Raw genomic sequence first — 26,050 nt, 5'->3', positions numbered from 1 at the left:
AGCAGCACCCCTGTATTTTTACAACATATAAGACCGTGTACAGTGTACATTTATTTTAACAACAGCACCCAGAATTTTGACAGCATACAAGACAGGGCCAGTGTACATTTATTTTCACTGCACCCCAGATTTTTTACAGTTTACAAGACAGGGCCAGTGTACATTTATTTCACTGCACCCTAGAATTTTTACAGCCAGTACCTCTGTATTTTCACAGCATACATGAGGAAGTGCCCCTGCCCCCTTTACAACACAGTGACCCCACCCGACGCAGCCACCCACAGAGAGACAGAGATCTCCAAGTCCGAAGTGAAAATGGCAGCGACACGCGGCTGTTTATATGGAATCCAAAACCTGCCAGAATCTGACAGTGGGATGATGATGTTTTGCCTCGTTCTGGTTTGCGAGTCTGGCGGGATGTATCGAGGCGGATTCCGATTCAGGCTCGGGCTGTGATGTTTGGGGGGGGAGTCGATTCTCTGAGAACCGAACTCGCTCATCTCTAATTATTTGGCATCATTTATTGCGTACTTCAATTTTAAGGATTATAGTTTTAAACACTTTATATATTTTTTTGTTTTACTCCCATGCAATGTCCAACTTTTGTTGTAATATACAACCAATCGGAAAGTACTACTTCCAGGGGCAGCTTGGTAACTTAATATGTCCCCGGAAAAAAATCTGTAAGTGGCTGTATGTGGGCATAGCCAACACAAACGCTGGCACAGCACTGCACTGAGGTAATGGGTTCTATCCCCACCATGGCCCTGTGTGTCAGGGCTGTAACTATTTGTGTGTGTGTAGTGTTCCACCGCACATTGGGGGTCATTCCGAGTTGATTGTAGCTGTGCTAAATTTAGCACAGCTCCGATCATTCACACTGACATGCGGTGGGACGCCCAGCACAGGGCTAGTCCGCTCCGCATGTCAGTGCCGGCCCCCCCGCAGTAGTGCAAAGGCATCGCACAGCGGCGATGCCTTTGCACTTCAAGAGTAGCTCCTGACCAGCGCAGCTTTAGCGTGCTACTTGTCGTTTCCCGGCCCGCAGTGGCTGCGTGTGACGTCACCAACGGTCCAGCCACATCTGCATTGGCCGGTCCGTGCCCCCTAAATGGCGGCTTAATGCCGCCGTCCAGCCTCCTCTCGCCCAGCGACCGCCTCTGTCTCAGAGGCGATCACTAAGCAGTAATGGCTGGCATGCGCTGGCGCATGTGCAGTTCCGACCCGATCGCTGCGCTGCGAGAAACTGCAGCGAGTGATCGGGTTGGTATGACCCCCATTGCACTGAAGGGTAGGAGGTGCTGTTGGCAGCACTTGTCAATTATCTGTTTTAATTAATTTCAGTTCCAGCTTCCCCCCTTTTTGAAGCCCAGCTATTCCTAATTGACGCTTTCTCCTACCCCCGCCCTTTCCGTCACTAATACCTATACAACATTCATGAACTTAACTTGATAGCTCTTTGTTATTCAGTCACACTGTCCTTTATTACTTTTCAAGATGCTAACTTAGAAAAAAACAGTAATAATGATGGTGCAGCCTCTGAGAAAAGAAAGTTCTTCACAAAAACCTTGGGGTCTATTCACGAAGCAGTGAAGAGCGGAGAAGTGAGCCTGTGGAGAAGTGCCCATGGCAACCAATCAGCTGCTCCGTACAATTGTATAGTATGCAAATTATAGATGTTACTTCAGTGCTGATTGGTTGCCATGGGCAACTTCTCCACTGGCTCACTTCTCCAACCTTTTCAATGCTTCACAAATAGACCCCAGGGACAGATGTATTAAGCCAGGAGAAGGGATAAAGAAGTGATAAAGCAGTGATAAGTTGCAGCTCCTAACTATCATTTTTCACATTCGTGATGACTGGCTGGTGCATTATCACATTGCGCTTATCAGTGCTTTATCACTTCTTTATCCCTTCTCCAGGTTAATGCATCTGCCCCAGGCATATCGGCATCCCAAAATGTAATAAATGACAGTGTGACTGAATAACAAATAGCTATCAAGTCAAGTTCATGAATGCTGTATAGGTATTAATTACAAAAGGGGTGAGGTTAGAGTCGGGAGATGCAGGGATTCAAAAAGGGAGGAGGCTGCAATTGAAAGTAGTTAGATAATTCATAATTTGACAAGTGCTACCAACAGCGCCCCCCTACCCTGGAGCGCTATGTGCAGAGCACACTCTGCACACATCTAGTTACGGCCCTGATGCTGGCATTATAGATCTGTCAAATTTTATTGACAAAAAAATAATTTAAAATTGGTGTGGGCATTAAAGGATGGACAGAAAACAATCTTGCATACAAAGCCAAATATTGGTATTCATCTCCCCACTTACCATAACACCCACCCATTCAGGTGGTGTAGCCATTTCCCGGACAATACAATTGACCTACAAGGTAGAGCGCACACAGTAAGCCTAATGCTTAACTTTAAAACTGCATTACCATTCTTACTACCATAGCAAGGCCTAATCTGACCCACAACCACCATACCTAACACGCACCAACTAAACTAAATCTCCAATACACACAAATCAAAACTGGTCAAACAATACCTACCAACTTTAGAAAGTTTGGAGGAGGGATAAAAATAGAGGGCATGGCCTCACAGGTAGGGTGCGCGGCCTAGCAGAAGTGTCACGCCCCCATTTTTGCTGCTGTGGGGGTATGCCAATCGCTCAGTGAGCTGCTGGCATGCCCTCTGTCACTCTCTCCCAATGAACTGACACTGTGCGCATTCACCTCTGGTCTGCTTAGCAGAGCAGCGAGTGAAAGAAGGTCTACCAACTGCCCCCCACCACCACTGGACACTGCGACCCGTGGGTGGAACAGCGTGTCATTCCCAGAAAAACGGGACTGTCCCTGCCAAAATCGGGAGAGTTGGGAGGTATGGTCAAACCAACGGAACTCCGATGAACCATCACCCACCACATCCAGCCACACACACAGGAGGGAAAGCCTCCGTGACAAAATGTAGAGAAGGTATAACTGCCCAGAAATGCAGTATCAGAACCTGAGGTGCTTCTAAAGATTGCATCACATTATCATGCAATGTATGGCAACACATACTGTTAAAACCCCACCACCAACTGAGCCTGTGGGAATGAAATACAATCACTAACTATGGGGTATCCAGAAGGCATAGGCATGTTACACAAACCCATACCGATTTATTATCAAATCCACCTGATATGATATATAACCTACAGATGTAGTCACCGTCATTGTTGCGCATCGCGGCAGCGATGGTGTGACTTGTGTTACATTAAAGCAGGGGTGGGCAATTATTTCAGCCGGGGGGCCGCTTAACACTTCCAGTGAATATTTGAGGGCCACACACAAAATATCTTGTATATACAATACCTATCCCAAAAATGCTGTAAGATTTGTATGATCTAACATTCAGTACATGATACATCCAACAGCTCCTGTTTTCAAGATTTCCCTTTTCAGGAAGAGTTAGGATAACTGCAGAAGTGATTCTGAAACATGTACATATTCTACTCCTATGCAATAGAATACTAGAGGTTTAATCCCTGTTTTAGGCCACTTTAAGTCTTTAGGAAAGTTATTTTTGTATACAGCATATACATATGACCCTGCAATATTGGCAAATAACATGCAGAGGAGGCAGGCATTTACAACTTTTACATTCGGCATAACGGTTACAAGTATAGAATAAACCTGTTCTCTTACAGTAAAGATGTCTGCATGATATACTATGGAGTATTTCTTAGCTACGATTGGAAAGGTCATCTTCCTATATATAATCTTTACAGCAAACATAGGAGTGTTGGGAATCAGGGTTGCCTATAAGAATGCACCAAAGAATGACTCTGTGTCTCTTCTGCAGTTTATTATTTATCATTAATGCTAATTATCCATAGTGCATTATTATAATGCTGGATGACCCATGAGTGCAGGACATTATTATTCTCTTTTTGAGACCCACAAATATGATCACCCTTCAGAGGCTCATACAGATGTGTCCTCCTTCATCGTTTTACTGGAAAACACTGTAACTTAGCATTTCCTATGCAGATATAGCCATAGATGCACAAAGAATATAGTCATGCCACATATCGTCTTAATCCGCAGTCTGCTATGCGAAGACACATTTTTGGCAAACGCCCCCCCCCCCCCGACCCGAGCAGAGTTAGGCATCTCATGGTGCATAACATATTGAAGCTAGACGTATGAGAACACATCTGTATGTGCTGTGATATCACAGAGAATATGGAGTGATTGGCTTCACACACGGGCCCTCATTCCGAGTTGTTCACTCGCTAGCTGCTTTTAGCAGCATTGCACACACTAGGCCGCCGCCCTCTGGGAGTGTATCTTAGCATAGCAGAATTGCGAACGAAAGATTAGCAGAATTGCTACTAAATAATTATTTGCAGTTTCTGAGTAGCTCCAGACCTACTCCTAGATTGCGATCAGCTTAGTCCGTTTAGTTCCTGGTTTGACGTCACAAACACGCCCTGCGTTCGGCCAGCCACTCCCCCGTTTCTCCAGACACTCCCACGTTTTTCCCTGACACGCCTGCGTTTTTTAGCACACTCCTGGAAAACGCTCAGTTACCACCCAGAAACGCCCCTTTCCTGTCAATCATTCACCGATCAGCAGTGCGACTGAAAATCGTCGCTCGAACACCACCAAATCTACTAAGTTTTGTGTTAAATAACTTAGCGCATGCGCTCTGCGTACCATGCGCATGCGCAGTTAGCAACAAATCGCAACATAGCGAAAATCAGCAACAAGCGAACAACTCGGAATGACCCCCACTGACGTATTTATTTATAATGGGTGTACATAGAAACATAGAATTTCACAGCAGGTAAGAACCACTTGGCCCATCTAGTTGGCCCTTTTTTTTAACCATTTTTTTTTATCTCAAACCTTATTTGATCCTTATTTCTTTGTATGTGTATCCTTATGTCTATCCCATGCATGTTAAAATTGCTCTGCTGTCTGAGCCTCTACCACCTCTGATGGGAGGCTATTCTACTTGTCCACTACCCTTTCTGTGAAGTAATATTTCCTCAAATTTCCCCTGATCCTCCCCCCCCTCCAGTCTGAGTGCATGTCCTCGTGTCCTATTCATACTTGCCTACTCTCCCACAGAATGGCAGTGAGGCTCCTGAAAATCGGGTGACCCTCCCGGCCCCCCGGAAGAGCAGGCAAGTCTCCCAATTTTTGGGGTCCCCCCTGCCCGGCTGCCCACTTAGCAAGTAAAGTGGGTGGTTCGGGCAGTCGATGACACGATTCTTGCTGAATCACGTCATCATACCCACGCCCCCTGCAGTATAATGCCGGTATTAGTGGCATTACACAGCGGGGGGCGTGGCTTACATGACACAATCCATCAGCCACGCCCCTATCCCACCTCCGCCATGCCCTCGTTCCGCCTCTGGCCCCCCCCTGTATGTCACATCACTGTCCCGCCTCCTGCTGAGCTGAACTGGCTGCTCTCTCCCGGAGAGAGCAGCCATAAAGTCGGCAACTATGGTCCTATTGCTTCTCTTCATTTGGAGAATGTTTCTCTCCTGTACTTTGTTAAAACCCTTGATATATTTGGAAGTTTCTATCATGTCCCCCCTTTCCCTTCTCTCCTCCAAACTATACATATTGAGATTTTTTAGTCTTTCCAGGTAAGTTTTGTGATGTAGGCCATGCCCCATTTTAGTTGCCCTTCTTTGTACACTCTCTAATGTATTAATATCCTTCTGAAGATATGGCTTCCAGAATTGAACACAGTATTCTCGATGAGGCCGTACCAGTGACCATTATTACATACTTGCCTACTCTCCCGGAAGCTGCGGGAGGGTCCCGTTTTTTTGGGGTAGCCCCCCGTACCCTCGGAAGAGTAGGCAGGTCTCCCGCATCCTGCTCGCACCCTAGTGATGTGGGCAGGAAGGAGACATACTCTTCCGTATTCGTGGGTCCATGGGGAGGGGAAGGGGTTCAAATGACGCAAATCGCGTCATTTTAGCCCCGCCCCCTTCCCACGGACCCTCAAATCGTGTCATTTTCCCGATGTGGGGGAGGGACTTGATGATGTCACAGCCCGGCCCCGACCCCCGAAGTGTCTTGCATCGTTTCCTCTCCGGGAGAAGCCCGGAGAGGAGAATTACAAAGTAGTTAAGTATGCATTATTACTTCTTTCTTTCTTCTGCTGATTCCTCTTCCAAGCCAAGCATCTGTCTAGTCTTCCTCATTGCTTTGTTACTTTGCTTACTTGCCTTTAAGTCACCTGAAATAGTGACTCCTAGATCCCTTTCCTCCTCAGTAGTTTCCAGTATAGTGCCATTAATACTATATTTAGCATTGTGCTTGAGTAGTTTTTGTGTGAATATGGGGTGTGAACTAGTGTAATATGGTGGGTCCAGTAAAACATTACCTGGTGTGCTTAATGGAAATGATTTATTGGGTGGCGGGTGCATTTTGGGAAGTGGAAGGTTACTTATACACATAAGAAGGCTTCGTCTGTGAAACTGGTGAGGGAGTGCAGTAATCCTTTACTCAACTGGCAGTGTAATTCCTGACAGCCAGTAGTCAATGGTATGGTGTAAACTGAGAAGGGCTATCCACTGCAGAAAAATTCTAAACTTGTTGAAAAATGTATATATACGGTTATACCCATTGTTTTTTTTATGACATTCATCATGTTGACAAGAGAATGTTGACATGGATATAATGCTTAGCATTAAATGCATGAACAGAATGTTGAAAAAACATGGTGCAGAGTTCACTTACCTACTCCAGCAGTCCAGCGGTCAGCCGACACAAAGTTCCAGTAAAGTCATCATCTGAAGCCGTTCCAGCAGTGTGTACGCTACCCCTAACTCTCCCCCTAGTGCCTAACCCTCCCTACTACATCCTAAACCTAATCCATTGTGCAGAATGACATTTGAGATGGCTACATTTCAACACTGTCAACATCTTAACTGTCGACACTGTGGCAGCATCCTCAGCACAGTAGATTGAAGGCTTTCAGATTCCAATGCAGAATGGAGGCAGAACACAACGATGCATCCATTTACTACACTGGGATCAGAGCATTTAACTGCCAGATGTCTGAACTTCTAACAATGGGCCCAACACTAAAAATAAGTCTCTGGCCCAATATAGACACATGTCACATTTGTTATAGAGGGCCTGATGCACAGATAGACGCAGCTGCTGTGCAAAAATATGTTAATGCCTACGGAAGGCATCTGAAGGAAAAAGACTCCTCCGGTTCATAAAACAGATCGAGTGCTGCCGCCGAAGATGCAGAATTGAATCATCTGCGAGATCATTGGCCGTCTGAATGACCCTAAGGTTACTCAGATTGGCCCTCGCAGCGCTGTATCTGAAGCCAGAAAGTCTGCGTTGGAGGACACAGACCCTGGCCTCGCCACTCCCACAAAACATGGGCAACATACAGCCAGGCTCCTCCCACTCGCCACCCTCAAACGATAGCAGCCTTTAAATCAGGCTACAGCTCAGTAGGCATTGCGTGCAACATTGCAGGAACCATTCTGCATATGCGTGCAAGTGTGCGATGCTATGTGTACGCCGAGCTGCTAAAATTCTGTGTGTGCAGTGTCTGCGCAGCCCAGGACTTACACTTCCAGTGCGATTGAATCAGTCTGACCGGAGCTGACTTCAGACACCCTCCCTGGAAACGCTTGGGCACGCCTGTATTTTTCCGGACACTCCCTGTAAACTGTCAGTTGCCACCCACAAATGGCCTCTTCCTGTCAATAACCTTGCAAATGCCTGTGTGTTCGGATTTTTGCATCATCCTGTCGCTGACCGACGATGCTCGTTGTTGTTGTCCAGCGCACGTGCACTGTGCGAAAATGCAAAGCAGCGATCAGATCTCAATTACCCCCATAGACTTATGGCTTATAGGACTGCTTCTATAAATGACCGCTCAAATCTAGCTCTTCTGCTTATGACGGCTATTCTTCATAATTAATGATTTTTCCTGTAAGACTAAAGGACCATACACACTAGACGATATTTGCAGCAGATATGAACGATAATGACGATTGTGAATGATATATCGTTCACTTCGTCTAGTGTGTATGGCCCACCAATCAACGATGCGCACACACGCGCTCGTTGATTCTAGGTCGGCTGTTGGCGGTGCAGACAGCTCAATGTGAGCAATGTCACTTGTGACATCGCTCATAACGGCATGTGTGTACGGAGCCAGGATGAGCCATGTACACAATTTGACATTGCTCCTCCTCCCTGGCAGGCAATGGCTGAGGGTACCCTTCCCCGTCAGCGGCTCCTTTTCCGTCAGCGGCTCCTTCCCCGAAAACGAGATAATATATACAGTATACCCATATTATTAATTTTTTATTAAGTGGTGGCACAGTGGAAATTGGTGTGGTAGTGGGTGAAAAAAAACTTAATTGGTTCCCCTTTCTACAGCCCTGCCCACACACCCAGAAATACCTTCCCAATATTTAAATACAGTATGTAAAAAAGGTGCCAATTCCAAAGATATCTTTCGTCTTTCAAATTGTTTGAAAAATTGCTTATGGGCGCTACACACCGGCAGATCTGCCGTCGAGCTGCCCGACAGCGGATACTGGCGACCTGGCGGTGGAGGAGCAGTGACGGGCTCCTGGCGGTGGAGGAGCAGCAGTCACCCGGCTCCATAGCAGTGCAGGTAAATATGGACGAGATCGTCCATATTGGCCTGCATGCACAAGTGACGGGGCACCAGCGATGAACGAGTGCGGGGCCGTGCATCGTTCCTCGCTGGTGCCTCCACACTCAAATATATGAACGGTATCTTTTTCATTAATGATCGAGATCGTTCATATCTTTCAGTATTATCGCCTAGTGTGTAGGGCCCATTAGTGTGTAAACTCAGTTTTGTTTGTCAGGGTTCTGGGAAGTTCAAGAGAAATTGCTCATCTTCCACATTGTTCATCTTTCACATTGGTCATGTCTTCTAGTGTGTAGGGCCCTTAACAGCGTCTCATTGCAATCATGTCAAACTGGGATCCTCCTTTAGGAGAGGTCTTTAGCATCTCCACCTCCTGTTTCTCACTTTTCCTAAGACACCCTAAAGAACATAGCACATATGAGAATATGGTATAATTATAGATAGTAAGGAAGCGTAAGCAAAGCACCTTCCTTCAACGACAGTATACGCCTTCTCATATCCTTATCCATGCCACGCTATTATGTCCCTGACACAGTGGTCTAAAGAGGACATGTGCAACATAGGACTCCAGACTAGGAGCCACCAGACAGCCGAGTCTGGTTATTACAAACTACATGTACAAATCAGAGGGGACAAAAACACACCAATGGGAACAGTTTTCCAATTTTCAATAAGAGAACAAATATGTAGAGACCAATAGGAGCCATGGTCAGAGAGAAATACAGAAGTCCATCTGCGGGAGCAGCCTTTGGATTATGTTTTGTGAAGGAGTTCTTGCTTTACTTTGCCATAACTGGTGGAGCCATCTCAGGCTGCCTACCAACAGAAGGCACGAAGGAAATGCTTTCAAATAATTACTGCAATTAAAAATGATAGTTCACATTACATGTCCAACTTACGTCCCACCTTATGACAATCCTTTCTTTAGTTTCAACCCCAAAACACCGTTTAGTGCCCTTTTATCCCCAAATGTTCCATGACAGTCAGGAGATATTTGTGGAGAGTTGTATTTTAAGCGTCACTTTGTACATTTGAAGATATTTAGCAAATAGCAAATGAGATGGAAGGCATGGCGGCAGGTTTAGTTCACTGCTGCACTGCATGGCAGATGTAGACTGTACAATGCACGCCTGCTGTAATGTGCATAGTCTTTAAAGGGTGCTTTTAGGAAACGTGAACAGGATGGTGGGAAAGGAGTCTAGTGTGTCAGAAGTGCAGGATGTGCCCCCAAGACCATGCAGACCACATTATCATGCTGACTTAGCAGTGACGTGCATATCTGTCCATATTCCCCAACACACAAACCTTTGGAGTTATAAAACGTCCACAATCCTCTCTCTATACTGTAGGTTATGTAGAACAGAGGCAACTAGTGGCTTTCTGGAAACGAACACTGTGACCTTACAAGCCAGCAAACATACTGTATGACAAGGCTGTGTGTATTTGGTGTGAGGAACTCTTTTGGCTATCAGTAATGGGAATGGGAACAACATGTTCCTTACTAGTATAATTTCTTCATAAGAAACACCTAAAGGTATGGAAGATCTGAAAACACAAGACATTGGGGTGGGGGGGGCATTCGATAACACGCATGCGGAGTCCAGGGGGGCCGCACCGCACACACTGCACCTATTTTTAAAAATACTTACCATCGGGATTCGTGCGTCGGCAGCAGCAGTGCTGCAGAAATCACCAGGAAAATGAACGCCACGCATGCGCAGTTAGAAAATCACTTGGAAAATGGCTGCCTCACCATTTTCCCAGAGACCAGCGCATGTGCAGTAGACTCTGGGACAGCGCTAAGGTCCCCTAGTGACCCCAGTGTCTACATCGCTTCTGGCTAGAGAGGAGGGGGCCCAGATGGAGTCTGCACGCAGGCCTCCTCCTCTCTAGAAGCGCCCCTGGCTTCACAGCTTCTTTGGGATGAACATGGGATTCATAAAGGGACACAGTTCCCATCACTGCTGCAGGCATGTGAAACTATGCTAATTCAGCAGGGGCCGCCTGAGAGAAACACTCCTCCTGTCGGTATCACTGGCCTGAGTACTTCATCCTAAAACACAGCATTGGATCATCTGCGAGACCATCGCCCATCTGAGTAACCTTGAGGCTATGCAGAATGGCCTTCACCGCTCCGTAGCTGAGGCCAGGAAGTCTGTGTCATTGGGTTTACGTACATGGGATCAGTATGATATCCCGCCTGTCGGGATCCCAGCGGTCAGGAGACCCGACGCTGGGATCCCGTCAGCTGGGATACCGGCGGCGATCGTAGCGTGTCCGCTTGCGAGCTTGCTGTGCTTGCCAAGCTTCGGACCTGGTGGCAACCTTCGATTGCCACTGGTTTATATTCCCCCTCGGGTGCTGGATTGGACCACCCACCAAGTGTGGATTCCAGCCGGCGGTCAGAATTATTTCACCGGGTGTCGGGATTCCGGCGTCTGTATCCTGACAGCCGGGATCCCGACAGCCACTAAATTGACTGCCTCTTGCGTACATCTCTGAATTACGCCCATGATTGCAATCAGTAATGATTGACAGTAAGATGTTGATGGAAGATAACTGCTGATTGCACATGTTGGCCTGTGTGTGCTGGTATCTTCCGGCTGCAAGGACCAGATTACTTGCAGGAAAAAAAATTCTATTAGTTTTAGAATTCATTTTTACTTTTAATTTTTGCTTGTATTTTATAATTATTTGTGGAACTGGAAGCCAGAGTCTGGACCCTCAGTTCTACTGCACATGTGTGAATATAGGTTGAATATCCCTTATCCAAAATGCTTGGGACCAGAAGTATTTTGGATATGGGATTATCCGTATTTTGGAATAATTGCATACCATAATGAGATATCCTGGCGATGGGGACTAAGTCTAAGCACAGAATACATTTATGTTACATATACACCTTATACACACAGCCTGCAGGTCATTTTAGCCAATATTTTTAATAACTTTGTGCATTAAACAAAGTGTGTCTACATTCACACAATTCATTTGTTTCATATACACCTTATACACACAGCCTGAGGGTCATTTAATACAATATTTTTAATAACTTTGTGCATTAAACAAAGTGTGTGTACATATACACAATTCATTTGTTTCATATACGCCTTATACACACAGCCTGAAGGTCATTTAATACAATATATTTAATAACTTTGTGAATTAAACAAAGTTTATGTACACTGTGAGCCATCAGAAAACAAAGGTTTCACTCTCTCACTCTCAATAAAATCCGTATTTCGGAATATTTCGTAATTTGGAATATTTGGATATGTGATACTCAACCTGTATAACAAATCCTTCACAGATTTACCTATGAATATTTTTAGGGACATGCAATTTTAGAAACCAACATAAAAAAAAACAAGAACTGTATCAAACGTGTGTGTGTGTGTGTGTGTGTGTGTGTGTGTGTGTGTGTGTGTGTGTGTGTGTGTGTGTGTTTTATCTACTCCCAATTTAAAGCCTTTAGATTTTATTTGAGATACAAAGTCAGTGCGTCAGACAGACTCATGACTGTCTGGAGACTGTAACGATATTATTGTCTTTGGCATTATTGGACCTCTGTCAAAATATGGAAAATAATGATGGCACATTGTGAACCAGTTTATGTCTATAATATAGAGTGCATATTATTTACTCTTCACGAGGAAGCATGGAAATTGTGTCTCGAGCCAACTGAAAATGGTAATGTGCCAGCAGAAAAAAAAATTGCCAAAGCAAACTTCCCAAGGCGGGGCTATAAGACTTAATACAACAGTTGTATAGGTGGAGTTCACAGACTGATTGTAAGACACTCAAATGTGGATAAAACTTCAATATTCCATTAAGTACAGTAATTATTGTAGGTAACAGTGTAATGTGACAAATATTTGTGCAACGTTACGTCAGTACAAGCATCCTACAAAATAACTTGTAAGACTCCAAACATCACTTGTACACTCACTACACAGTTGAGTACACATTAATCCCACGTAAAAAGTGCATATTGTTTGTCATGTTAAAGCTAGTATAACAAAAAAAAGAGAGTTTTAAGTGTGGAAGTCAAGAGCATATTTTTCAGGTCTCCTGGAATGTCTGGATGAATCCTGAGTAAATCTGCCAACCTCCAGAATCTAATAATTTCCCTGAAAGTGGGCCAGTTCAGCAGTGGACGGAATACACCTTTAGGGGTATATGCAATTGCAGTCGAATTCCGTCTGGAATTCGACCATTTTTGGATTCAACACAATTCGACAGTCGAAACCCTCCCGCCGGGACCCGAATTCGACATATTCAATAAATAACGGATTAGACAGTCCCGCTGACGAAAAACGGACCAATTGACGAATAGTGGGCGGCCTGGATTCGACTTCATGGACGGCACAAAAGTGTTCAAAAAATCCTGAAAAAAAATGCGCGGGGTCCCCCCTCCTAAGCATAACCAGCCTCGGGCTCTTTGAGCCGGTCCTGGTTGTAAAAATATGGGGGGGAAAATGGTGCTGGGGACAAAAGACGTAGGGGTCCCCCGTATTTTTAACACCAGCACCGGGCTCCACTAGCCAGAGAGATAATGCCACAGCTGGGGGACACTTTTATATTGGTCCCTGCGGCCGTGGCATTAAATCCCCAACTAGTCACCCCTGGCCGAGGTACCCTGGAGGAGTGGGGACCCCTTAAATAAAGGGCCAGGGGGTGAAGCCCGAGGCTCCCCCCCCCCCATCCAAGGGCGGCGGATGGGGGGGCTGATAGCCAGAGTGTAAAATGAAAGAATACTGCTTTTAGTAGCAGAACTACAAGTCCCAGCAAGCCTCCCCCGCAAGCTGGTACTTGGAGAACCACAAGTACCAGCATGAGGGAGAAAAACGGGCCCGCTGGTACCTGTAGTTCTACTACAAAAAAAATACCCAAATAAAAACAGTGCACACACACACCGTGATAGTACAACTTTATTACATACATGCACACCAACATACATACATACTTACCTATTTTGACACGAAGAGTCGGTCCCCTTCTCCACGTAGAATCCACGGGGTACCTAAATTATATATGCAACAATCCAGTGTAGATCGGTCCTCTTCTGTTTGTAATCCACATACTTGGCAAAATAAAAAAACGAAAAACACGGACCACGCACTGAAAGAGGTCCCATGTTTACACATGGGACCCCTTTCCCCGACTGGCGGGACACCCCGTGACTGCTGTCAAAGAGGGTCCCTTCCGCCAATCAGGGAGCGCCACGTCATGGCACTCTCCTTATTGGCTGTGCGCGCCTGAGCTGTCAATCAGGCGGCGCACTCGATATACAATGTAGCGCGTAGGCGCTCCATTATATCCAATGGTGGGAACTTTGCGGTCAGCGGTAGACCACAAGAGTCCCCCGTATTTTTGGCACCAGCACCAGGCGCAGAGCCCGGTGCTGGTTGTTAAAATACGGGGGAACCCCTGACATTTCCCCCCCCGTATTTTTACAACCAGGACCGGCTCAAAGAGCCCGAGGCTGGTTATGCTTAGGAGGGGGGACCCCGCACATTTTTTTCAGGATTTTTAACACTTTCAACACCCCTTCCAACTGAAAAACATGCACTGATCTCTCCATGTTATTGTAGTTAGTAAAAAATAATAATATTCTTTTAAAAAATCGATTAAATAATACTTGTGGCTCCTAAATAGACAAACCAAGTAGATAATCCCTTCAAATATAAATAGATATGCTATTAGCAATTAAGAAAGCACCAACAAATACATGTTTTTAAAAAAATGTATTAGATCATGACCGAAAAATGAGGCGTAATGAAATTGACGAAATGACTGTCGAAAAGCACAGTTGTCGAATCGACATTCTTCAATTGAATATACTTTTGTCCAAAAGCCGCATTTATGCATTGCAGACATGTCGAATTGAACAAAATGTCGAATTGCAAAAAGTCGAAAATGAAACGGTAGGTTTTTTGTCAAAGTACTGTATTGAATTGTCGAATCCAATTCAACAGGTTTTTTGTCGAAAATTACCAGTTTTTCGACATTTTCGGCAATTCGACCGCAATTGCATATACCCCTTCATGTTGTTGTGTCATCAGTACTTGATGGGGCATTTTGCTTTCACCCACACTAATCAACAATAACATTTAAGACCAACCGCCCTATATTCTGTAACCAGTGCCATAACTAGACATTTTAGCGCTGCGTGCAAGAAACAGCATTGCCCCCCCCGCCCCCTTTATGTAAAATAGGGGCAGTGTGCATCTTAGGCGCGCGCAAAACATATAGGGGCGTGGCTTCATGGGAAGGGGTGTGGCCACAAAATAATACCAATTCATATTACGATGCACAGTAGTCTCCATTATTCAAATTACGCCACACAGTAGCACCACTGCACCAGGTAGAGTCCCTTCTACACATCACGGCAGATAGTGTCCCCTTTTTACACATTACGACAGAGAGAGTCCACTTTTTTATACATTACGGCAGACAGCATCCCCTTTTTACACATTAAGGCAGACAGCATTCCCTTTTTACACATTACGGTAGACAGAATCTCCTTTTTACACATTACGGCAGACAGCGTCCCCTTTTTACACATTACGGGAGACAGAATCTCCTTTTTACACATTACGGCAGACAGCATCCCATTTCTACACATTACGGCAGACAGCGTCCCCTTTCTACACATTACGGCAGACAGCTTCCCCTTTCTACACATTACGGCAGACAGCGTCCCCTTTCTACACATTACGGCAGACAGCGTCCCCTTTCTACACATTACGGCAGACAGCGTCCCCTTTTTACACATTAAGGCAGACAGCGTCCCCTTTCTACACATTACGGCAGACAGCGTCCCCTTTTTACACATTACGGCAGACAGTCCTCCTTTTTACACATTACGGCAGACAGTCCCCCTTTTTACGCATTACGTCAGACAGTCCCCCTTTTTACGCATTACGTCAGACAGTCCCCCTTTTTACGCATTACGGCAGACATTCCCCCTTTTTACACATTACGGCAGACATTCCCCCTTTTTACACATTACGGCAGACTGTCCTCCTTTTGACACATTACGGCAGACAGACAGGATAGATAGACAGACAGACAGAAAGAATAGATGATAAAGATTTACTGTCTCTCCGCTGGCTCAGGCAGTCAGACATCCACGTGAGCAAAGCCGCGGACAAACGCTAGTAATATATGAAAGCTTCTGCATATCTTTAAAATAAATAATAATACAGAAATTGGATTCTTGCCACCTGTTGTAGTAGTATTATTATTATTATTATTATTATTATTTAAACTGATTTTAAAAGCTGTCTGCTGACTTCTAAGAAGTCCAAGTTTTCCAGTACTTGAAACACTTTGAATTGTCTGGAAAGACTCCTGTGCAGGGCCGTCCGGCCAATTAGGCAAGGTACGTAGGTGTGTACGGCGCCAAGCTGCAAGGACGCTATGTGCTGCTGCCACGCTGAGTGTGACAACAGGCGCCAGAGTTGTAATCTTGTCGCACGTGAGGCTGGCTGATAGTGTTGCTACCTCCTTGGCTGTGCGCCCATAACCGTAACATGTCCCGGACGCTGACGCTGCTGTATGAGGAACTGCATGCGTGGTCGGTCGCTTGGCCAGGTACACCTTCAGTGCAGAGAAGTGTGTGTTAGTCAGTTCATTCAAGGGACACCTACCAAAAGTGCTGCACCCATACTGTATATTCCCTATAATGACACATTGAGACTTCTGTGAAATAATAATATCACTGTGCTTGCACATTCACTCCATCCATTAAAATTCCTTCAGGAATGTAGCCCATTACTATGTACATTGAGGGGCGCCAAATCTATATCCGCTTACCAAAAAGAAATTGCCTCCAGCTGACCCTGCTCCTGTGTGCCAGAAGACTTCAAAGATGCTATAATTCCCGTTCACAGAAAAGGTGACCCTACAAACTGTAAAAACGACGGAGGCATTAGTTTACTAACAACATCCTGCAAAATATTAACATCAATGATAGATTCAAGGCTACTAAACACACGCGACAATTGCAGAGAACAGCAAGCTGGATTTAGGCCCAGTAGACTATGAAGTGACCATTTTGCTGCTGCAGGGTACACTGGGCTCCACAGGGAATAACAGCGGGGTGTAGAGTAGGATCTTGATCCGAGGCACTAACAGCTTTGACTGTTCCCACAATGCATTGCGCCGCCTCCTCTATAACCCCGCCTCTGTGCACAGGATCTCAACTTTGTAGTTGGTGCCATGCAGTGCAGACATACAACAGGTAGGGCTGCTCCAGCAGCTCTCAGAAAAGCTTTTTTAAGTGAAATCTGAAGACTTCAAGGGCTGCAGCAGAGACACTATGTGTTAGATGTCAGTCAGACCTCTCCTGCTGCAACTCCATCACCTCCCCCAACGGCGCTGTATACTCCCGCACCCTGGTTGCCGGGTACTCCGGTTTGCTCCTGTCAGACACACACCCCTGCCGCAGCTCTACAGGATCGCGTGGCCGCACTTTGGGAGGAGGTAAGAGGTTACCCCAGGTGGGACCCGCTGGAAACCGCGATCTGGCGCGGCCGGTGACCCTGTGGTAGTACAGGGACCCCACTAGACCATCAGGGCAAGGGCACAGGTCAGTTTTACTAAAAACGTTTATTACATGGCCCACAGTACCCATGGTGAAGCCCAGCAAGGGGATAAGGCTTTGACCTGTAGCCGCTCCCCCAGCCCCAGGGCGCCATTTAGAGTAAATGTTCCCGCCCTGGAGCTGCATTTCTCTCTCTCCCTCACTCCCTGTCGGCGTTTAGGCGCCATTACCTCAAGCTGAGCTGATCCTGGGACTGTTTGGGCAAATCCTCCTCTGTAAAGCCGCAGCATGTCAGCGCTGTGCATTTTACAGGACACTTAAGTATTCTACATGTCTGCTGACAGTGTTAGTTAAGAATTAGTGCATTTAGTCATGGTTATTTAGTACAAGTACCCTGTGATATACATCCAGTCTTTACTGTGCATTGTTACATCTATTGATTATATAGCTGTACTTAGTATTACTTTGTATTGCTAGTCCAGTGCAGTTTTATTGCATGTCATAATTTCTGCATTGTACACGTGACTCTGTGTGTGTGCATATAGCTGCTGCGTGACTTCCATTTCGTGTATCTCACTCAGATTGCTATCCCTATATTCTGTAACCTGAGGGGGCTAAGTGCGTCAGGATTATTGTTTAATATAGGTGTTTCTTACTTACTGTGTATTTTTCTCTGTGATTTTCAGTCACCATATACCTCCTGAATTCTCTGTTTGTGATTATACACTGCACAGGGGGTTCTTGTTAAGGTATTAGGCTGCTGATATTGTACTAGGTTGCCAGTGAATTGAGCTTTCAAACATGTCAGCTACAAGGGGCGACAGAGCTGGGGCTGATCCCACATTGCGTGGTGGTGACGCTGCAGACATATTAGAGGAAAACATAGCAGCAGATTGTTCAGGTTCTGGGGGTTCCTTACCCCCCAGTGGAACTGTAGCAACGGGGGTTCATAACGACCCACCTTGGGCTACTTTCTCCATTTTCTTAAATACGCTACTGACCAGACTTGCACCCCCTATGGGACAGCTTATGGTCCCGGCGGTTAATCCGCCTTGGGCAGATCAACTGTCCGCTCAGTTACAACAATTGAACTACTCACTGACTAACCAGACGTCTAACCCTCGCCTGCCTAAGACCAAGGGGTCCTCTAAGTGGGCCATTACTTCCTCACAATCCACCCACGTCCCAGACACCTCGTCTGATGAGGATGGCGTGTATACTGACCCCACAGACTCTGATCGAGATAATTCTGATGGGGAATCGGTCTCTCAGGTGGATGTTCCTGACTTTTTGGAGGCTATCAGGCTAATTCTTCAAATTACTGATGACCCAGAGCCTGATGCTACCTCCAAGAAACCGGACAGATTTAAACGTCAGAAGGTTATTAAACAAGTTGTACCTCATTCTGACCATTTAGTTGAAATAAGTCAGGAATCCTGGGAAAATCCATTAAAGAAATTCACACCTCACAAGAAGATGCTGGCTCGCTATCCCCTCGCTGCGGAGCTAAGTAAAAATTGGGAAACACCCCCGCCAGTGGATTCGCAAGTGGCGCGGCTGGTGGTGTCCTCGGCTCTGCCTGTAACTACCGTCACTTCTCTGAAAGAACCGATGGATAAGCGTGTGGGGGGTTGCTTAAAAGCGATTTACACCCTAGCAGGTGCTGCGCATCGGCCCACTATTGCAGCAGCATGGGCTGCAGAGGCTATTGAAGCGTGGGCTCAGGAGGTGGAAGCTGAGCTGCCATCCAACTTTTCTGATAATGCTATGTCTCTCGTATAATGTCACAGCATCTCATTACATTAAGGAGGCGGCCTCTGATGCCGGTATTCTGGCAGCCAAGGCTTCTACTACGTCCATTTTGGCTCGCCGGATTCTCTGGTTACGGTCCTGGTCGGTGGATCTGGCTCTAAGAAAACCCTGGAGTTGCTCCTTTTTAAGGGAGACATTCTTTTTGGAGAGGACCTCAACAAGATAGTAGCTGACTTAGCTTCTGTTAAAACAGCTTGTCTACCTAGTACTTCTTCTTCGGTACCGAAGGCTAAGAGTACTTCCTTTCGCTCCTTTCATCCTTCAGGTAAAGCAAAATGTCAGGCGTACCCGAAACAGGCTCACACGTCCAAAACCGCTAAGCCCGAACCTAAACGGGCCTGGGCTGCCAGACAGCCTGCTTCCAAAACGGACAAGCCTGCTGCATGACGGGGCGGGCCTCCCTCTGTGGGATCCCAGGGTGGGGGGCTGACTTCTAGGGTTTACCCAGGAATGGTTGAAGTCCACTTCTGATGCCTGGGTACGGGAAGTCGTCACTTGAGGTTACGCCGTATACTTCAAGAATCGTCCCCCTCATTAATTTTGCCTGACAGAAGTCCCTTCAGATCAGGTGAAGGCAAAAACTCTTCATTCAGTTGTACAGTCCCTCCTGGACACAGGAGTGGTAGTACAGGTGCCTCTGGCTCAGAGAGGCAAGGGGTACTATTCACCGCTATTCCTAGTCCCGAAACCGAATGGGTCCTCTCGGCCCATTCTCAACCTCAAGTCCTTGAACAAATTTGTGAGAGTCTCTATGTTTCGTATGGAACCCTTCGCTCTATTGTTCTGGCTTTGGAATCAGGGGATTATATGGTCTCCCTGGACATACAGGATGCTTACCTGCATATTCCTATTGCAATGTCGCATCAACAATATCTGAGGTTTGCTGTTGGCAACCTCCATTACCAATTTAGGGCATACCTTTTGGCTTGACCACGGCCCCGCGAGTCTTCACCAAGTCATGGTGGTGATGACGGCTGTACTCCACCGTCAAGGGGTCAGGATCCTCCCGTATCTGGACGATTTGTTGATCCTGGCGAATTCCCCAGAATTTCTCCTACGCCATCTGGATCTGACGCTCCAGTTTCTGCAAGCCCACGGGTGGCTCATCAACTGGAAGAAATCTTCCCTGGTCCCTGCACAGAGCATGGTGCACCTGGGGGCATTGTTAGACACTCACAACCAGTGGTTGTTCTTGTCTCAGGAGTAGGTCCTGAAACTTCAGGACAGGATTCGATGCTTCCTGTCTTGTCCGCAAGTGTCGATACATTAGGCGATGCAAGTGCTAGGTCTCATGGTGTCGGCTTTCGACATGGTGGAGTACGCTCAATTACATTCCCGCTCTCTACATAAATCTTTTCTTGCCAAGTTGGACGGCCTGCCTCACCGGATCAGGTCTCACATGATCTCCTTGTCTCTGGAGGTCCATCTGTCACTGAGCTGGTGGCTTCAGGACCAGCGATTGAGCAGTTGTCGTCCCTTCTGGATCTCCAACTTGGTCCTTCTGACAACGGATGCCATTCTGAGAGGTTGGGGCACGGTGTCGGAACAATACTCCCTTCAGGGTTGGTGGACCAAGGAGGAGTCTCTCCTTCCGGTAAACATTCTGGAACTGCGGGCGGTTTTCAATACTCTGAACTTGGCCCAGCTTTTAATACAGAACAGACCTGTTCAAGTATAGTCAGACAGTGCCACCACTGTGGCGTACATAAATCATCAAGGCGGCACTCGAAGCCGCATGGCAATGAGGGAAGTATCCAGAATTCTTCAGTGGGCAGAAGGCCATCTGCCAGCCGTATCGGCAGTGTTCATCCCGGAAGCCCTAAACTGGGTAGCAGATTTCCTCAGTCGTCAGGACGTACACGCCGGAGAGTGGAGCCTCCATCCAGAAGTATTTCAACTCCTAGTGGACAAGTGGGGCCTCCCAGATGTGGACCTGATGGCGTCTCAACACAATCACAAGGTTCCGGTCTTCGGAGCATGGACCAGGGATCCTCAAGCTTCGTTCCTGGACGCTCTGGCAATTCCATGGAACTTTCGGCTGCCGTACGTGTTCCCTCCGATGTCACTCCTGCCCAGAGTAATAAGGAAGTTCAAGCAAGAAGGAGGAATCCTACTTCTGATAGCTCCAGCGTGGCCCAGATGGCATTGGTTCTCAGGCCTCCAGTGTCTCTCGTTGGAGCGTCCTCTTCTACTTCCACAATGACGAGACTTCCTCGTTCAGGGCCCTTGTGTATACCAGGATTTGGCCTGTCTGGCTTTGACGGCGTGACTCTTGAAGCTTCCGTACTAAGGGCCAAGGGTTTTTGTGAGGTGGTCATTCAAACTATGTTGAAGGCCCGTAAGCCGGCTTCTGCTCGGATTTACCATAGGATCTGGAATTCTTACTTTACTTGGTGCGCATCTATTAATCATGACACTTACAAGTTTAGTATGGACAAACTTTTGGCTTTTCTGCAACAGGGCCTGGACTTAGGCCTTCATCTGGCCTCCATCAAGGTTCATATTTCTGCCTTGTCGGTTTGGTTTCAGAGAAAAATTGCCACTCTGTATGATGTTCATACGTTCACTCAGGGTGTGTTACAGATTCAACCTCTTTACGTCCTGCCTGTGGCTCCTTGGGATTTGTCGGTGGTTCTGGAGGCTTTACAAGAGTCTCCGTTTGAGCCTCTTGAATCTGAAGACCTTAAGTGGCTTTGCCTTAAGGTATTGTTTCTGCTGGCTATTGCCTCTGCTAGACGGGTGTCGGATTTGGGTGCCTTGTCTTGTAGGTCACCATATCTGATTTTTCACTGTGACCGGGCGGTTCTTAGAACACGTCCCGGGTACCTACCTAAGGTGGTGTCTTCTTTCCACCTTAGTCAGGAGATTGTGGTTCCGGCCTCTGTCTATCCTGAATTGTCTTCCAAAGAGCGGTCTTTGGATGTGGTACGGATGTACAGGCTGGCCTTCCAGCTCCTGCTTCCATCAAGGCCCATTCTACTCAGTCGGTTGGACCATCTTGGGCGGCCCGCCGTGGTGCGACCCTTGAACAATTGTGCAAGGTGGCTACGTGGTCCTCAGTGAACACGTTCATAAGGTTCTATGCTTTTGATACATCCGCCTCCCAGGATGCTTCATTTGGATGCCGGGTTCTTGTGCCCGCTACAGTGTGTACCCTCCCATGAGGAACTGCATAGGACATCCCCGATGTTATTCCCTGTGGAGCCCAGTGTACCCCGCAGCAGAAAATGAGATTTATGGTAAGAACTTACCGTTGTTAAATCTCTTTCTGCGAGGTACACTGGGCTCCACAGGGCGCCCACCCTGACGGACTTAGATTCTTTGGGTTTGTATGGCATTAGCCGCTGACACCTTCTCTTGTTGTGAGAATGTGGTGTATGTGGCTAATAACGGTTTTCATCTCTTCTTGCCTGCTACTGCATTGGACTGGTTAACAAAACTGAGCTCCTGTGCACGGAGGCGGGGTTATAGAGGAGGCGGTGCTATGCATTCTGGGAACAGTCAAAGTTTAGCTTGTTGGTCCCTTGGATCATGATCCTACACTACACGCCGATGTTATTCCCTGTGGAGCCCAGTGTACCTTGCAGAAAGAGATTTAACAACGGTAAGTTCTTACCATAAATCTCGTTTATCGCTATGAGGCACATACTCGAATCACGCCTACAATCCAAGAAAAAACTTTTTCTAGTGTGTGCCTTTGACAGTGTGGATCAAGCACAGATAAATAGGGAAATCAGGCACAGATAAATCAAGCACAGATAAATAGGGAAATCAGGCACAGATAAATCAAGCACAGATAAATAGGGAAATCAGGCACAGATAAATCAAGCACAGATAAATAGGGAAATCAGGCACAGATAAATCAAGCACAGATAAATAGGGAAATCAGGCACAGATAAATCAAGCACAGATAAATAGGGAGGCAATCACGAGACTGCCTGTCGGAATCCCAGCAGTCTCAATGCAGATGCCGGAATCCAGGCAGGCGGTTAAATGGCGAAGCCAGAATACTGGCACCACAGGCTTTTCTCCCTCTGTGGGTGTCCATGACACCCATAAACGAAGAATAAATCCTGTGGCGAGCGCAGCAAGCCACCGCGCCCGCAGCGAGTCCGCAGGGGGCTTTCTAGCGCTTGCCCCACTGCTGACATACTGGTGGCTGGGATCCTGCTGTTGGGATCATGACAGCCGGGATTCCGGCCACCGGTAAAAGGTAGGTATTCCGATAAATATGCAGGACAAATGTCCCAACTGTTCACAACCTCAACTAGTGTAAAGCAAGGTTATATACTATCACCCATGCTCTTTAACAAAGCTATGGACTGCATTCTCAGAAAATAACTTTTCTAAATGAAATGGGCATACATACAGCCCTCACAGATCTAGCCTACGCTGATAATATCGTCTTCCTAGCCGAAAACATGCTGGGTGCCCAAAACATCCTTTCTAAGCTCTACACAAATACAGCACAGTTTGGCTTACAAATAAATGCATAAAAAATAAGTACATATTTACTGGAAGTACGCCTGTGCAGCTAAACCTAGACGGAAACATCATTGAACAAGTGGATACCTTTAAATGGCATGTAGTTGGCATTCCGACTTATGGGACGCCGGCAGTTAGGAGACCAGCGACGGAATCCTGACACTTGGCAGAATACCGACTGTCAGGGGGAGGGGGCTACTGTGCCTTTGTCTGTCACAGTGCTGGCAAGATTACCCTACAGGCGCTAATGACAATTAAGTCTAAGTCTATCAAGTACTGTAAGTCTTTTCATTGTCGTACCAATAATAAAGGGACATTGCCAAACTGCTTGGAATGGGTTTGTGATTACTACATTAGTATTGCTTCAGAATTGCTCAAGTTTTAAGAGTTTCCTGAATAGGCTGCCAGTTTTATTGGGGTTATATCGACCCTGGGATCCTGATTGCTGGAAATCCCAACAGCATGCCGACTAACAGGGACTATTTCCACTCGTGGGTGTCGATGACACCCATAGAGTGGGAATAGATGTCTATGACACCCATAGAGTGGGAATAGAACGTGTGGCGAGCACAACGAGCCACCGAGCCCGCAAGGGGCATTGTTGCGCTCCTGCCGGCAGTCTGGTGGCCTGGATCCCGTCATTGGGATGCAGACTGTCGGGATCCCAACCGCTGGTAACCCTATTCCAACCCGTTCATACTTACATACTTTTAAATTGTCCTCTCTGGGAGAAGCCTGGGGAGGACAAGCAGGTGGGGTTCCGGTATGAAAGATAGATAGTGTCTAGTTAGACAGTCAATAGATAGACACCATATGTTAGACAGACATTAGGTCGACAGGGTCAAAAGGTCGACAGGGTCAAAAGGTCGACATGAAAATGGTCGACATGAAAAAGGTAGACACCATGTTTTTTGCATTTTTGTGGTTTGTGTGGATAGTTTTGTCATCTGGGACCCCCAATTGCAGAAAGGCATACCCTCGCGGGGCTCGCTTCGCTCGCCACGCTTCGGGCACGGTAGCTCGCTGCGCTCGCCACAAGGTTTATAACCAACTCTATGCCGACATGGATAGAGAAAGTATGAAATAATCCAAAAACATGTTGCATTAAAAAAAACATTTGTCTATCTTTTTATGTCGACCTTTTGACCATGTCGACCTTCTGACATGTCGACCTTTCCACGTCGACCTTTTGACCCTGTCGACCTTTTGAATCTGTCGACCTAATGTCTGTCTAATATATGGTGTCTATCTATTGACTGTCTAACTAGACACTGTCTATCTATCAAACGGATAGGAGCAGGTGGGCTGTGGTGGGGGCGGGGCCGGAGCACTCACATCATTATGTGCTGCCCACTGAAGCATGTGACGCTTTATTGCGCATGTATGGTGATGTCATACAGTATATTGTTACATCACTGGGTCCCACCATCATTCAGGGGTGTACAGAGTTTAAGGATTGTGCTGGTGCAAGTCTGCTGTGATTGGATGACGCCCAACTCTGAATACAGATGGATATTCACATTTATCTCCATGTGTGCAATTCAAAATCAAGACCCTTACTGTTCTGCAACAATTCTGGGGCAGTTTTCACAAAGTACACTTGAAATATGCAACATATGGCAACAATAAATCAGTGCTGGTATATGTATTCCTATGTGTCTTTTACCTCCTGAAATTGACTGGATACAGTTACATTGCCGGCATTCTGGATCCTGGCGGCCAGGATGCCGACGCTAGAATCCTGACCGCTGACAATGCCGACAGCCGGAATTCCGGCTAACAGGAGCTATTCACACTCGTGGCTCTCCAGGACACCCATACAGTTGGAATAGGACCTCTGTCAAGCGCAACGAACCCGCAAGGGGCTTGTTGCCGGCATTCTGGTGACCGGAATCCCAGCGTCGGTATGCAGACCGCCGGGATCCCGGCCCACCAGGATCCCATACCCAATGCAAATCGACAATGCGTTGTTGTTGTTTGGACAGTAGTATGACATTCACAGTGTACAGTATAATAGTCAGTCGGCTGCTTGTTTAAATTAACATTATTTTATTCTCTTTTACAGATTTCTTATAGTGCTGATATGCCTCATATTCAGTGTGCTTTCTACAATACAGCAGTATTCAAATTTGGCCACAGAGACCTTATTTTGGATGGTATGTAAATATACTGCTTTTAGCTACAGGTTTTAATGCTCCTTTTTGTTTTGTTTTTTTTCTGTGATAAATTACTGTTTGTTTTTTTTCTCTAACGTCCTAGTGGATGCTGGGAACTCCGTAAGGACCATGGGGAATAGCGGGCTCCGAAGGAGGCTGGGCACTCTAGAAAGATCTTAGACTACCTGGTGTGCACTGGCTCCTCCCACCATGACCCTCCTCCAAGCCTCAGTTAGATTTCGTGCCCGGCCGAGGTTGGATGCACACTAGGGGCTCTCCTGAGCTCTAAGAAAGTTATAGTCTTAGAATTTGTTATTTTCAGTGAGACCTGCTGGCAACAGGCTCACTGCAGCGAGGGACTAAGGGGAGAA

The 26,050-nt window shown here is 46.6% G+C and overlaps 1 protein-coding gene across 1 annotated transcript in view; it reads left to right on the top strand.

Annotated features, from left to right (window-relative positions):
* The window catches only part of KCNQ1 (potassium voltage-gated channel subfamily Q member 1), a 278,960-nt gene that overhangs the window by 153,928 nt on the left and 98,982 nt on the right, over positions 1-26,050 (top strand). Inside the window, exon 3 of the mRNA XM_063944343.1 lies at positions 25,589-25,679. Within this exon, the coding sequence (XP_063800413.1) occupies positions 25,589-25,679 (91 nt within the window). The remainder of the gene's footprint in view (positions 1-25,588; positions 25,680-26,050) is intronic.

The sequence above is a fragment of the Pseudophryne corroboree genome, chromosome 11 (genome assembly GCF_028390025.1).
Source record: "Pseudophryne corroboree isolate aPseCor3 chromosome 11, aPseCor3.hap2, whole genome shotgun sequence".
Taxonomy (NCBI): domain Eukaryota; kingdom Metazoa; phylum Chordata; class Amphibia; order Anura; family Myobatrachidae; genus Pseudophryne; species Pseudophryne corroboree.
This window is presented reverse-complemented; position numbering and strand designations above follow the sequence as displayed.